Source organism: Sinohyriopsis cumingii, chromosome 18 (genome assembly GCF_028554795.1).
Source record: "Sinohyriopsis cumingii isolate HCF-2022 chromosome 18, ASM2855479v2, whole genome shotgun sequence".
Taxonomy (NCBI): Eukaryota; Metazoa; Mollusca; class Bivalvia; order Unionida; family Unionidae; genus Sinohyriopsis; species Sinohyriopsis cumingii.
In genome coordinates, this window is record NC_142978.1 from 2050611 (window position 1) to 2066682 (window position 16072).

Sequence of the window (16072 nt, forward strand, 5' to 3'; positions counted from 1 at the left end):
TGGAAATACTAGAAACTTTCAGACTTGCAACATAACTTTTAGGACTATTTAGGATTTAATTTATAATACTGTAAGTTATTTTTTACTTTGAATTTTTTGGAAATAAATTATTTGTTCAATTTGACCACAAATCATAAAATTATAGTGTCAGATGGAAGGGAAAGTAAGATGGAGAATTTAAAGAATTGAGCTGTCAGCTGAACCATTGATCAGAATACACTGTAGCCAAAAAATGCCGATAAAATTCAGCAATCAGCAATACCTGTACAACTGGGTAGATGTGTATAAAGTCCAGTCCCTGAATCTGATGGGGCTCAATCCTATGAGGACACTTCATTTTGGGCAGCACAGCTACAATCTTTTCAGTTAAAGCTCTGAAAAGACAGAGAACAAGGTGTAATAACATTTCATTCACTTCACACAACAGCAAATTCATTTATACAAAACTGATAGTAAGGAGAATCCTTGTGCCTAAGAGTCAATATCTTCTTGTCCAAGACTCTCAGTTCTTAAAACAAGGTGCTAATTATTTTATTTCTTCATTTATTGAAATGGAACTAGATTGTGACCCCGCTATAGCATGCTGTTATAACACAAATTCGGATAAAACACAGTTGTGGTGTGGCTCCTGAAAGTTCATATACAAGTATTTTTCCCATGCACGAAACAAATCTCTTAAAAGTACCACCAAAAAAAATTATTATTATTTTGGGGAAGAGATCGCGTATGAATAATAAACGATGATTGTGGTGTGGCTCCTTAAATTTTATATGTATTTGTCTTGTACACAAAAAAGTTTTTTCTTCTTAAAAGTACAAAAAATAATGTGGAAACAGTTTATTCTGAGATCGCATAGGGCTTCATCAATGTCGCAAACTTTTTTCCCCTTATTGGCGATAAAATATACCATCTGCCAATTTGTTTGTATTGGCGACATTGTTGGCTGTTTAAACTTTTATATACAATCATTGTTTTGGGGTGGAGAAATTCAAAGGCCCCATGAAAGGAAGCCACAAACTTGATATAAAATGCACTGAAATTTATCTATTGTAATATAAACAATTCTTTGTCCATACTAACAAACCATCTAAACAGTGCAATGTTATATCATAATCCGCTTATGCACGCGTACTATATATTGTGAGATATCCGCTTTTTTGCTGTTGACATTTCAGGTAACAGAGACCAACCAGATGAGGCATCATCTTATAATCTTTCATCAGAATTTCAGCCGCTCTCAAGTAATTAATATATTTTCATAGACTGGTATTTGTATGTGGATGGTATGTAAAATTCCTCTTCTTTTCACTCTGAATTAAATCCTTCAGAGCACTCACATTTTCTGTAATAATCCCTGTCATCTGACCAGAACACCTGCATCTCTATCATCCATCATGCTGCTACCACAAATGTATAAAAAAGAAAAAAATCTTACTTATTGGTTTGTTCAATAGTCAGGGAGGAACAGTAACTAGAATAGACCAAACGACAGCCAATTCCTTTTTAAATAGTTTTTTTGTGAAAACATACTCAGCACATGAAAAAAATCAGTATCAATCTTGCAATACAATTTTTTAATGTTGCCAACACAATAAGAAATAGGCATTTGTTTGATTTTCTGAAGCTGCCCTTTAGCAGTGACTTCAATAACACATGCACCCTTCTTCAAAGAAAGCAGACTACAGTCTTCAATAAAAAACAACGAACTTTTCTTCAAAGGAAGTCTGCACCAAATGTAAATAAAAGTAATGGAATCTGTTGGATTTTTGCATTTTCCAATGTGACTGGAACACGTTGGCATTGCCGTGAAAGTTTCATTTTTGTGGGGAATACGTTTATGCGTACGAATGCTACCAATGGCGGCTTAAAATGCAAACTAACTTTTACCAACTTGGGACATACTTAAAAGTAAATGTGCTTCATCATTCATTACGTGTCTGTGCTATGTTCTTCCATTGAATTCAGACCAATATGACCCGTGACAAAATTACTGAATATCTTAATTCTCTGTGTGTGCATATTTTTGATGGAATGAATGTATTCTAATGGAAGGGATGTATTGGACTAGTGCTAGGCTAATAATTCCACTATCCAGACTGCCAATGAATGTCACTAAGTGGCAAAAGTGAACTGAGAAAGGTGATAGCTTGCCATGAGCAATGCATGCAAAAAATGTTTCATTCACAGAAGAGCCTGCCAACTAAGACTTGTAAAGAAGACTTGAATAACCAAGGTATGGCATCAAATGACCTTGTATGTCATGTACCTAACAAGTATTTACACTTACTTAATCAACAAAATGGGTTTCTACTGGCAAGTAATGGTTAAAAGAAATGATTAAAAATCAGAAAATTCAACAGTGAGCGCTTTTCCCTCATGCTGAAAATTCCCACAAGCTATTCTGCAGTAGCAAATTGCCTTCACCACCAACAGTGCCTGATGCCATCCTTGGTGAATGCATGCCTTTTACACCAACAGTGCCTAATGCCATCCTTAGTGAACACATGCCTTGCACACCAACAATTCAAGGTTCAAAATCGTGTTTTTCAAGGTGCATTATTACATTAATTTTAAAGGATACATAAATGAACTGTATGTAAACACAACTTAATACTTACTAAGAACATTTCTTGCAAACTTATTTTTTATAAAAACAAAATTAATTTAAAATAAAACAAAAATAAAACATGAAGTAAATAGTATGATCATTGATATCTTTCCCATTAATATTAAACATTTCACATCTGGGCATTAGAATAATGTAGTCTCTGAACAAAGTTCATTTTTCTCTGTCTACACTACACTATTTACAAAGTCCAAAATATTTTAGAGTGAATTTTTCAGTTCTTGTAGCTTGTCATCAGGCTGTTTTTCAAGAGCTCCAAGTTTAGAGATTTTGCCCTTCTCACTTTTATTCAAATTATTTTGATGTCATGATAAAGGAAATTTCCCTATGGATCTTTGCTTTCAATGCAGTCATCAGCAGCAGCTGTCCTTGTCTCAATGTCTTTTTCAGTAACTTACTTTCTTTTTCACTCATCCTCATAAACAAAACAAGTAAAGATATTTGTTTTTTATATTAATCCTTATTTAAAAACAGTGTATGGATATTTTAAACTGTTTCAGTTAATATATATTAATATTTCTATCAGTTTAGCTGTATTCTATATTTTTAGATTTATTATGTTCATTGCAATTATTGTCTGTCCTATTTCCACTCAATCCTAACTTAAGACTATATACAGTTTCTATGTTAAAACTTGAAACTCTCTGTTCACAGACATACCTCTTTCGTCAAAAATGATTTCATGCTGAAGGCTTCTTGTTTTGCCTGTTTAAGGCACCATTACAAGAGCTTGTTTTTTTTCCAGCTGCATGTGACCATGGAGCACTCTCTCCCATTGCATGCAAATCAGTATCCTTCTGGCATAATTTGCATTTTGAAAAGCTCTCTTTGAAAGATCTCATAATCCAAACTTTATATTTTTCTTCATCTAGCCACCGAAGCTGGAATCAGCAGCCAGCCATGTCAAAGCAAAAGGTTCAAATTTAAACCACTGCTACATCTGGGCTTCGTACAACCAGAAGTTCAAAATGTAGGACTGAACAGTGGCCAGTTGTGGAAAATTTTCCGTTCTGGTACAAACTTTAAAATTTTTCTGTTGTTGTTTTTTTAATACCCCTTTTTGTTTTTATTTAATTCTGTAAAATGAAAACTATTTATTAATTCCTTCTGGTTTCATGAAAATCAAAGCTTTTCAAGGTACCCAGACAATATTTTGAATTTTCAAGGTGTTTTCAAGGTCCACTATGGACCCAGCTATTAAAATACTATCCTTAGTGAATGCATGCCACTAGATAAGTCAAGTGTTTAATCAGTTTCCAGCTGGCCAACAATGAAACTTAACACAGTTCACATTTCGTTAATTTCAACATCTTGTCCAATGTCCATTCAAATTTCTGCACATACTTAAAAGTCCTTTATCAATTACAATAATGAGAATTTTCAATGAGAAAAAGGCAATTTTAAAGAAATGCTTACTGGTGAATGATGGGAGCATTCTATATTTTTCCAGAGGTCAGTAATTACTTAATTACATATGTCATATATGGGAACAGTATACTCAAATTAAACATGCTTATCAACAGTATACTCAAATTACACATGCTTATCAACAGTATACTTAAATTAAACATGCTTATCAACAGTATACTCAAATTAAACATGCTTATCAACAGTATACTTAAATTAAACATGCTTATCAACAGTATACTCAAATTAAACATGCTTATCAACAGTATACTTAAATTAAACATGCTTATCGACAGTATACTCAAATTAAACATGCTTATCCACAGTATACTCAAATTAAACATGCTTATCAACAGTATACTTAAATTAAACATGCTTATCAACAGTATACTCAAATTAAACATGCTTATCAACAGTATACTTAAATTAAACATGCTTATCGACAGTATACTCAAATTAAACATGCTTATCGACAGTATACTCAAATTAAACATGCTTATCAACAGTATACTCAAATTAAACATGCTTATCAACAGTATACTCAAATTAAACATGCTTATCAACAGTATACTCAAATTAAACATGCTTATCGACAGTATACTCAAATTAAACATGCTTATCAACAGTATGCTCAAATTAAACATGCTTATCAAAAGTATACTCAAATTAAACATGCTTATCAACAGTATACTCAAATTAAACATGCTTATCAAAAGTATACTCAAATTAAACATGCTTATCGACAGTATACTCAAATTAAACATGCTTATCAACAGTATACTCAAATTAAACATGCTTATCAAAAGTATACTCAAATTAAACATGCTTATCAACAGTATACTTAAATTAAACATGCTTATCGACAGTATACTCAAATTAAACATGCTTATCGACAGTATACTCAAATTAAACATGCTTATCAACAGTATACTCAAATTAAACATGCTTATCAAAAGTATACTCAAATTAAACATGCTTATCAACAGTATACTTAAATTAAACATGCTTATCAACAGTATACTCAAATTAATCATGCTTATCTATAATATACTCAAATTAAACATGTTTATCAACAGTATACTTAAATTAAACATGCTTATCAACAGCTGTTACAGTTAAGTCATAATAACATTTGACTGTATGAAAATCTCTTTTGTTGAGCTTGTCTTTTATTCAGCTAAGTTAAAATCTTTAACACTGAGATCTAGCTATGTTATGGATGGACATATAAATCGTCAGGTGGACAGTGTCCATTAACCAAAGCAATCATTATGTCATGGATGGACATATAAATCGTCAAGTGGACAGTGTCCATTAACCAAAGCAAGCATTATGTCAATGCGGGCTCAACAATAAAGTGCAAGGATAATATCTTAATAGAACGTTGTTCTGCACTTATTATGGAATTATATGGTCTCATGATGGAAGACAGTACACTGTGACAATGTGGGAATCAAACAGCGTTGTCAAGCACCAGTCATCAATTATTACTCATTTACATGGGCTGGTTGCACAACACAGAATCATGCAGCACAAACAAACAGATCAACCATTTCTGTATTTTTTTTCACACATTCATTATGTTTTAAAACATAGTCTCAATCTTAAATATCCCTGGAAAAGTGAACTGCCTGACAATCTTTTCACTTAATTGCTAAAATCGTAATTAATAAGGCCAAATGACATGAAAATATTTACTTTTTACTATAAAGCACACTTATATAAGTTACATTTTTGAAGACTTACATTTTTTGACCTATGGTAGAGTTCTCCTGAAACAGTAGGTCTACATCTATATCGAAGTTACATGTTGTTATACACCAAGTCATCCCTCCAACAACCTGTATCAGAAACAGAATATTCCGATTTAAGGAAATATAGTCACTGATCCAACAACCTGTAACAGAAATATTTTGTTCATGTTAAAGGAATATAACATATTGTCACAATGCAAAATTCTGTAATGTTCTCACAGCACACTGCTTCAGTCAATGTGATGTAAAAAAGTAAATTGACAAATGGGATCTGGTACCATGTTAAATCGATAGACTGTGGTGGTTTCATATCTATGTTTGGGGCATGACAGATTTTTAATTAGAGTCAGTTTGATAAAAGTAATAAAAAATGAAAAAGGCAAGATGAAATTGGTAACTAAGTATCGGAAAATGACAAGAGTTGAAATGATGCTCATATATCTTTGTATTCATTGAAATGAGTGTCATGATATGAGGCTTTCCAGAAATCGGTATATTAAGAAAGTGTGGAAATATGAGGAGTTACTCAAACCTGGAAAGGCGTGTGTTAATCTTTGGAAGTTAGATAAAGTAAATCCTCATTGACTAAGCTAAATAACGGACGTATGCTTTCCAGAAAAAATACAATGCCTTCAGTGTTCTCCATCACAAAATTAGCCAGTCCAAATTTTTCTGCAGAAAGGGAAAAGTCTTAACTCTGAGGAAAAATAGTGAGTATCTTTTCTTGTTAAATAAAATGTCAAAGGGACAGGTGTCTGGAAGTTTTGGGGACATGGAACCTAGGTACAGAGACAATTCTGCTTTGACACAACAAAATATCTAAAGTGCCAGGTATTTGTCTCATGCAATTTGTTCTTTGATATGAGTTCGTGATTATTTGTTTGAATGTATTTGCTTTAAATTCATACAGGTACAAAACCAATTTTCCGGCAACGGATAGTACGGCACTTCTTTTAGTCCGGACAAAATCACGAGAGGGCACTTGAAATTCTCTACACCGCCAAATTAATTCACTGGGCACGCATTCACTTGGATTGTTTACACTGCAGTTGTTGGTGGTAGTACTTCTATTTTGTGTGATTCTTTGTTTATTTTACTTCCATTTAACCCTAGTGAAGGCTTCTAAGAAAAATTCAAGTGTCAGTGGTGGTGTCAAGCATAAGCACTACTGGACAGGTGTTTCCGTGCTAAAGTTGTGACACATATGGTATTGGTTCATCAATTGATTACAATATAAAGAAGCAGTGGGACAAAATATTGAAATTCTATTCAGACAGTGATTCCAAGAAGTGAATGAACATTATAAAACTATGAAAGATGATTAGAGTACTGAGTATGACTGAGAGGTGATGGAATGGCTTCAACCACGTCAGTGAGACGTGGACTTGTCTGGCAGGATGGAAATGGACCAGGCTCAATTGTTTCATAAAGAAATTAAAGCAGAACATGGGTGTGACTATAGTGAAGGATGGCTTCAAAAGTTCAAGCAGCATCATGGAATTTCCATGCATAAAGTGTGTGGAGAAAAACGGTCTGCAGACCATGAAGGAGCTGCCAAGTATGTGGACAAATTTCATAACCTTGTAGTTGATGAGCCCTCAGTCCTGAGCAGGTGCATAATGCAGATCAAACTGCATTATACTGGCAATGTGTGACCTCAGCTGGTCCGGGAAAACTGCTAATCCGACAAGGCTTTGGAACCAAGGGTGCCGGAAAATTGGTGGTTTACCTGTACATCAATTTTCCCATTATATGAATTAAGAAGATAATTGTTTGCATTCATTTGTTTTGAATGTTACATTACTCATTTATTGTAAGAATTTCATTTATTACTTTAATTTGATACAAGTCTAAGAGAACTGAGTGAATTTATTCATCTCAAATGATATGAATCATGTATGCTAATTGAGTATTACTAGGTCATAGTATGTTCAGAACAATGGATTGTTTGTTAGCAAATAATTTAATTAAGACAAAAAGTGAATTTCATTGATTCATTTGTATAATCAAGATGTGAATTCTTCTAACCAAAAAATCGGACACCTGCTGGCCAAAAATTAATCACATACAAGTTTATAATATCTACTTTATGTTATGGTTCAGTTAAGATGGCTGAAAAGCCTGTCAAGGAGATACATTGATCTTCTTGTACTAGGATTATGTGTATCAGCTGAAAGGCTGCAAACTGACCCATATTAGCCTAAGTTTCTGTTGAATTAAGATATGATGATATTTGACATAATGAGAGTAGGGATAATGTTTGATCCGAGAAGTAAATATCTGACAATTTAGGTTGCCTATTGATTTATTTTCAAAGGAAAGCAGTTCCATATATGCACAAGAGAGGGTAAAAAGCAGACAACTAAGTTACAGTTGACTCGAAAGAGCCTGGAGAGAGAGAGAGAGAGGGGAAGAATATGAATATGTCTACTCTAATCAGTCACCAATGTCAAAATTGGAGGGACCGGCAAACATCCAGGTTATGCAGGCATGCAGGATGATTGAGTTTGATCGCTCACTCGATTTAAAAAAAATGAAAACTGTCATATCACTGTAAAGAAAACGGGTATTGTACACAGACCTTCTGGTATTTTTACTTGAAAATAAGCAGTTATGTGTGTGAAAGAGTAGTAAAGTCTACTTTGCTTGTGATTTGTAATGAAGTGATTAACACATGTTTATCTGTTTACCACATTCTGATTGTGTCTTTTCATTCTTCCTATTTTTCCTTACCTTGATCATCATCCTAACATACTATGCTGATATATGTTTGACAAACGTAAATACTGAATTTTTTAAAATATCTGTATCGACATATGATGTACTACTGATAAAAAGCACATATCCATACTAAAGTATGTACATTACTTTAAAAAATATGTGCATGGGCTTAACATCCACCTTCACCTGCAAAATCAGTCTTCAAAACTGTCATCAAGTGGGGGGGGGGGGAGAGAGAGGGCCAAACCAGCAATGATTAGAAGAGCCCAGTAATTTTGTGAAAGGATTTTACTTTTGTTTCAATGGCTGCTGGCTTAAAGTCATGTATCTCTTAAATGTTCATCTGAAATACTAAGCATTTTGAACAAAGCAAACAAACCTTTGTTAAAATGAAATCTGTATAGTTAAATCCTGGATCTGCTTGAGCAGAGTAAAACATTTATGGTATCTTACCTTGTCAAATGGTGAGAGACCTTTGATGCGGGCTCGGAAATATCCAGCAGCGAGCAGCAGCTCAATAGTTTGGGAAAGCTTGACATTCTGCTCCTCATCTTCACGAACATCAAACTGAAAAACACAAACCTTGTTATGTATATCTCATATAATGGTTTCCACCTTCAAGCTCTTCAGCACTTAAACAATATTAATAGGATATAATTAGTTATGAACAGTTACAGCTTTCTTGTGTACCATATATACTTTGCTTATAAGTCCAATTGCAGATAACAAAGATCATAATGTGCCTGCAGATTAAGGTCTATGATGTTTGTTCTACTAATTAATCATAACAAACAACACAGAACCATCTGTATTTGGAAGAATATATTTTCAGACAGTTTAAAGTTCTCGTTTTGAATTGTTTGAATATGACGTCTTTTATTTGGCTTAATATATCCACAAAAAATGTTGCATTTTGGAAATGTGTGAAATTTTTCTTTTGCTGATGACAAAGCTGCAGAGTCTTTTTATGTGACTGCCCTGTACCCAAACAAAGCTGCAGAGGCTATTTTTGTGAGTGCCCTGTACCCAAACAAAGATATAGAGTCTTTTTATGTGATTGCCCTGTACCCAAATAAAGCTGCATAGGCTATTCATGTGATTGTCCTGTACCGAAACAAAGCTGCAGAGGCTTTTTATGCAATTGCCCTGTACCGAAACAAAGCTGCAGAGGCTTTTTATGTGATTGCCCATTACCCAAACTGGGAAAAATATACTGTGATCATGATCTTTACATAGCAGCCATGTATAAACATAAAGATGTTCATTGCATAAAAACTTACTTGTTTTCGCAACTGAGTACTTTTAATGCCATATTAGCAATTTGTTAGAATTAAAAAGTGTTACAATGGTGCAAGTCTTTGCCCCCCATAACAAATACAAATTTTTAAATTATCAAAATCTAATACCAGTCATAAACAATTACCCACAATGACTTTCAAAATATGGTCGATATGTACACATCTATTGTTTTTTGCTCTAAAAGGCTAGATTTGAATATTAGGGTTAGTTGGTTGGTTGGCTGGAATTGGTATAATGCCATTTTTAAACACTATAGGTTACACGTAGCAACCAATATATTTGGTTGAGAAAGAACCTGGGAAAACACTGTGAAGAACCACAATCCAAAGGAAGCTACTGGCGAGCTTTCTCACATACCCATGTTGGTAGAGTCTGAGACTTGAGACAGGGATGATATTATATAGCGTGCATCTTGGACCACCTGGCCATCTGGGGACCCAAAATTTTAGGGAAAAATGACTTCCGCTTTTGACAGAATTGGAAGAACCAACATTATGTTATTGTAATTAAAATTATGTATAAATAGCTAATCAACTGCCACTAGAACAAACAACTTTTTTTTTAGTTTTCATAAATGTCAAAAAGATTCACAATTAGGGTAGCTGGAATTAACCCTCAAAAAACCAGTGTATGTAGTTTGAGATTAGTTACTAATCCATAACATTAGAGATAACTGTAGTTTGCTTAGATCCACACACTGGTGTGAAATCAACTGCATGTAGTGTCATGTTTTAAATTATACAGAAGTATGCATGGTACCAACACACCTGTAATTGTTTGCATCAGACTCATTTCTGTAAAGAGGTCAAACTGTAGTTAAGTTTATTTCATCTGGTGAAATCCCCTTGATAAAGACATGTTAACAATACAAGTGACTGAATTCATCAAAATACCAGCACAATCTTTTATAAATCCTTCTGGGATATTGTCAAGGCTTTAACTTTTACAAGGATTAGGGTTACTCAAATTCTTTGTAAGCCAAATCCTCACTTACTGGTTGCAATGTGTTAATATGAGCCTTTCTTATCCTGCAAAATATTTGTTAAAAATGTTGATCTTGTTGTAAATTATCTAAAGATTGTGGCAATTTCTCCATGAAAGTTTATGCAACATTAAAGAAGATATTACATTGATTTCTAATACCTAAGGAGCTAGGCAGTTGTAACTGGCATAAATCACTCACCTCCACAGATCACTCATCTACATATGTGTAGATTTGAGTCTTGGCTTGACCAAATGGTTATGTAAGAAAGCTTGCTAGTGGCATGGGTATGTGAGAAAGCTTGCCAGTAGCTTCTCGTGGGTCGGTGGTTCTTCCTCCACCATTGATACTGGCCACCATGCATAGCCTATCATGTGCTAAAAAATGGCATTAAACCCCAAAACAACAACCACTTGCTAGTGGCTTAAAGTGGGTTGGTGATTCTTTCTCCACCAAATATATTGGCTCCCATATGTAGCCTATTATGTGCTGAAAAATGGCACTTAACCCAACAATACCAAACTGATCTAACATTGGTAACAAAGATCAACAAAAATGACCACCAATTTTTTACACACAAAATCCTCATTGTCATAAACAGGCAGGCACTGGTTACCATGATGACAGGCTTTGTTCCTGTGGGTAAACTGCCATCATGTGAATAGTTTTTGTATAATTTAGTACATGGCTGCCTTATGAAGATAAGCTTCCTTTTGGAAATGATATAGTATGGATACTTTAGTAGACACAGGACTTGTCAGCGAATAAAACTCTTTCTAGATGCCAATATCTTTTGTCACTTAGCTTCCTGATAAGTTGTCTTTGACAGTAAATTTTCATAAAAATTCCTACATAATGGAATACAAAAATGTTGGAACCTGAGAGAATAAACATCCAGATACATAATGACATTAAGTGACCCATATATTGAAAATTAAGCAAGTTTTAGAAACATGGAAATTTCACAACAATTATTTCCACATTTTAAGAGAAGGTAATGTATGTAATCATAAATATAGTAGGTCATAATTTACCAGCCATTAGGAATTTATTCTTGCACATTTCACATTTTAAAGTAACCTCTATATATCTTACATAGCCTCAGTTCCAAAGTCTAGGGTCATGACATTTTCCCCCCAACCACTTTTCAAAAAATTCACTTGTTCCACACGCATTTTCATTTGTCTCAAAATTTCAATGTCTTGTTTAGGTCTGACTAGACATATGTTATTTTAATTAATATTACAAATAAACTAAACTCTTCTTTGCTATCATATGGTTGCACTGATACTTCCATCAGCAAGAATGGAGTGAAGTTTACTGAAATTCAGACCTTCCTAATTTTTTCTCAAGACTCAAACAACATCTCATGCCCTAAGTTCTTCTAATTAGCACCAAGCTCGAGACCATTCTTTGAATGGAGTGCACACATTTCCATCTCAAAAAATGGTTTTCTGGGTCAGCTGACTTAAAGAGAGCCCTCTGCCTCATTATATTTGTTAAATTCATTTCATTATAATTTAGTTTTAAAATGGCAAAATCTAAAATCTAAAATCTAAGCAAATATTTAGCAACTTCTAACTTTTGGGATTTTCTGTCATTTGACTTGTTTGATACAAATACACTGGCTGAATTTCAACCTCTACCAGCTGGAGATATTGTTTGTAATACCTGCAAAATAGCTTTCGTTCAAAAATCGATGAATTTCAATCCATGGATAATTCTGAACCCAATGTGGCTGAAAATTTCTGTCTTTTAGTTGCGTCATAGTTTATAATTTTTGCTGCCAGAGTCTGGCAAACCAAACCAAATAAGGAGTTATTTAAAAAAAGCTTCCAATACTCTGGAACTCTGCTCTGGAATAGTATTCCAGTTGAGTTTAGAAATGTCAACTCTGTTTCCTTCTTCCAAACCCAATATATCCAGTGGTTTCAGAGATGCAGCTTAAATAAATAAATTCCTTTGTATGAGGGCCTCAAGGTAGATTAGTTTTTAGCTAAATGTGTTACCCTCTTTAAATAAGGTCATTATTATTATTATCATTATCATTATTATTATTATCATCATTATTATTATTATAGACTCAATTGCTCGTAATCTGAATCTTTCTTATAACCTTCCTTGTGAAACTAACCGAATAACTCATTTTATTCAAAAGAAAAGATCACCTGATTTGACAACCACTAATGCTAAAGTGATCATATCACAGACTTTGTCATTTAAATGCAAACACAGAACACTCACTAGCATAATCATTTTGCCTCAAGTATGATAATGCATGTTTAAATCAAAATCCATTAAAAACTTGAACACTTTTTCCATTATTTAATCAGGTCATAAAGGAAACTGATATTTATATTGATAAAGTGCTTTCATTTATTACACTGAATTGACTCTGTGCATTGAAATCAATGCTCATGAGTAACTGTTGATTAAACACAATAAAACAAGGTAATTTCAAGCACTGCTAATTAATCATGCCAGAATTGTTTGCTTCAAATATTTTCATTGGCTGATGATGTTCTCACATAGCCCAATATGCATTCAAGAGGTAATGGAACTCACACACATGCTAGAGTTATCAGTGACCACTTACTGTAGAAACAGCATCAATGAATAAATTAGGGTAGATTATAGTATTCAGTTTCCTCAGAACGCATGAATGGCCAGATAAAGTGGTTAACGTACAAAAACTGCTTGTCTGAGTTGTTTTACAAATGGAAAAAAGCACCTTTCCTAGGCTAGTGTTTGGAAGATTTCATTTATCAGACTCAAAATTATATAATCCCAGATGTTGGGAAATGGGAATTGATCAGCCACTTAGTCAAACAATATTCTTTATGTCATAGCTACTAAAGAATGATCTCAATAATAATGTTGGTTTGTTTCACATACTTCCAATTCTTCTCCACCAGAAGCCTTCCAACTGAATCAAATTTATATAAAAATAAATAAACCCAAACAACCAATGCAAAGACTGGCACAAGATAAAACCAGTTGTTGAAAAATCAGTTTTATTTTATTCAAGTCCTATTTTTAGAGACTGTGTGGGTTCGAGCCTCGGGTTTGACCAATGTAGGTATGTGAGAAAGAATGCCAGTTGCTTCTCATGGGTCAGTGGTTCTTTCTGGGGTTTTCTCGGGTTCTTCCTCCACCATTTATATTGGCCAGCTTTAATAAATTCAAAGGTATAAATGACTAATTTAAACTTTTGAGATATCTTCAGCATATTGAATGATTAGTCTAACATGTAAGACCTTGATGCTGATTAGGGCATAACTGACTTTTGATCCGGAAATCGGATTCCACCGGATAGTATGAACTTCCGATTAATCGGAGTCGGACAAGGCAGGAACGACCAATTCAGATAATAAAAATAATAAAGTTGAATTTCTATAGCACCGTGTCTAACACTGCGTGTCATTCGATAGTGCGTTAATAAAGTTAAATAAGAAGTCAGAAAAGTCCAATATGGTCAACACAACGGGGTGAAACGATAATACTTGAGTTAGACCGAAAGATTTAAATTTATTAAAATATATAATACAGTCCTACCCGTTTATGTCAACATCCTCAATAATGAAGGCATAATATTGAATACATTGACACATGCTAATGAGGTATTAAAAGAAAATGATTCCGCAAGAGGCCAACTTTATAGGACCAAACAAAAGCCTGTTTTATTTTTATTTGACCGCGACATTAAAGCATGGCGGCAAGATCAACTAATTGTTGAATAAAGTACAGGATGGAACTGGCCGCTTGCCGACATAAATGATTAAGGCGGGAAAATAAAAGCCTGGCGGCAAGATCAACTAATTGTTGAACAAAGAATGGGTCGGAACTGGCAAAAAAATAAAAAATTTCATGGATTCTTTGTGGCTTTGAACTTTGTTGCATTTTGCTATAGTCCTGCCATATCCTTCCCCTTGTGATATTGGTGTGATATGCAAAACGTGTGTAACACGGTTTAAAAAGTTAATTTGAAAAACCTTTTAATTTAGCATTTCCGATTAATTGAATCGTATCCGGAATCGGAAAAATTTCATGCCCAAAATCCGGAATCAGAAATCAGTAGAAAAATGCTAATCGGTTATGCCCTAATGCTGATGTTTATGTTTTGGACGTCAGGGTCTTACTGCCAAACTAACAGTGCTGTGTAGTATATTTTGATGTCGACTAACATTGTAACAAAAGTAAAATTTACAGGAATATCTTATACAACTGGCAACTAAAATAACGGCACTTTTCTACAAAGTAAAGTCTTAATGTTTTAGCCAGACTTTACTTACTCTGATGTCTTTTTTCTAATAAATTCAAATTCCCACAAAAGAAATGGATCTGTTTTCAAGTTTTGTTGGCCTACATTGCAGTTAACTGGAAAGCAATGAAAGCTAGGAATGTCGAAATCGGGTTAAGTTAAAATATTATTCGTTAACGAAATGAATACAAATATATTATGCCTATTGGAACTGTAAAGCAACGTTTCGTTTTGTTCAAGAAAAATATCTCCACATGAACCTACTTAAACACACTTTGGCATACCTCGACTACCATCGCATTGCAATCAATTCAAATGTATTTCAACGAAACATAAAAATGAGTCCATTTGCTAGTGTCATATTTTCATTCCGCCAGTATATTAATTACACATAAATTAGTGCAAGAGTGTCGATATATGCTGCCAAATGTGAGATATTCCTGAAACTTTGACTACTCAACGACATCGGAGCACGCTATACAAGGCCGTTATTTGGATAGTAAGACATAACACTAAAACAAAACCAACATATGCTATGTCTTACATTGTAGGACTAATTGAACGACTTTATTCTGCATCACACCCCTTGTCTTGTGAGTTTAGCATTACCGTATACATATATATTGTTATTATTTTTTTTACATTTTCACGCGTATACAATTCTTTTCTTATAAGTTTACTTCAGGTTCTTGTCCATCAGCATCAAACTGAGCTGATGTTTTCGACGATCCAGTACGAGGTCTGCCAGCAAAAAGACTTCCTCCACTCGCCGCCATTTTGAACAAATCACATGATTTTAATTTGTTTTGGATTACCTCGGTCCTAATGTAAATAAGTTTGTTTTTTTTTTGATATGATCAAAACAAAACTTTTAATTATTTCACTTTCGTTAATTCTACCTTTTAAGATTTTTTTTTAAAATTCAAGATTTCAAACTGTTTATACTAAAACAGGGACTAAGATTAAAATGACATGCTAAATACTGTATTGCATTTTCCGCTTGACCGAATTATAATCTATGA

The 16072-nt window shown here is 33.8% G+C and overlaps 1 protein-coding gene across 2 annotated transcripts in view; it reads right to left on the reverse strand.

Annotated features, from left to right (window-relative positions):
* The window catches only part of LOC149775961 (coiled-coil domain-containing protein 93-like), a 79124-nt gene extending 63251 nt beyond the window's left edge, over window positions 1–15873 (reverse strand). For both annotated transcript variants that reach the window (XM_089940864.1, XM_089940863.1), the window contains exons 1-4: window positions 15731–15873; window positions 8962–9075; window positions 5780–5874; window positions 263–374 (exon numbers count right to left, since the gene is read on the reverse strand). In XM_089940864.1, coding sequence (XP_089796990.1) covers window positions 263–374; window positions 5780–5874; window positions 8962–9075; window positions 15731–15826 — 417 coding nt within the window. In that variant the 5' untranslated portion in view covers window positions 15827–15873. The remainder of the gene's footprint in view (window positions 1–262; window positions 375–5779; window positions 5875–8961; window positions 9076–15730) is intronic.
* Window positions 15874–16072: the final 199 nt, after the last annotated feature.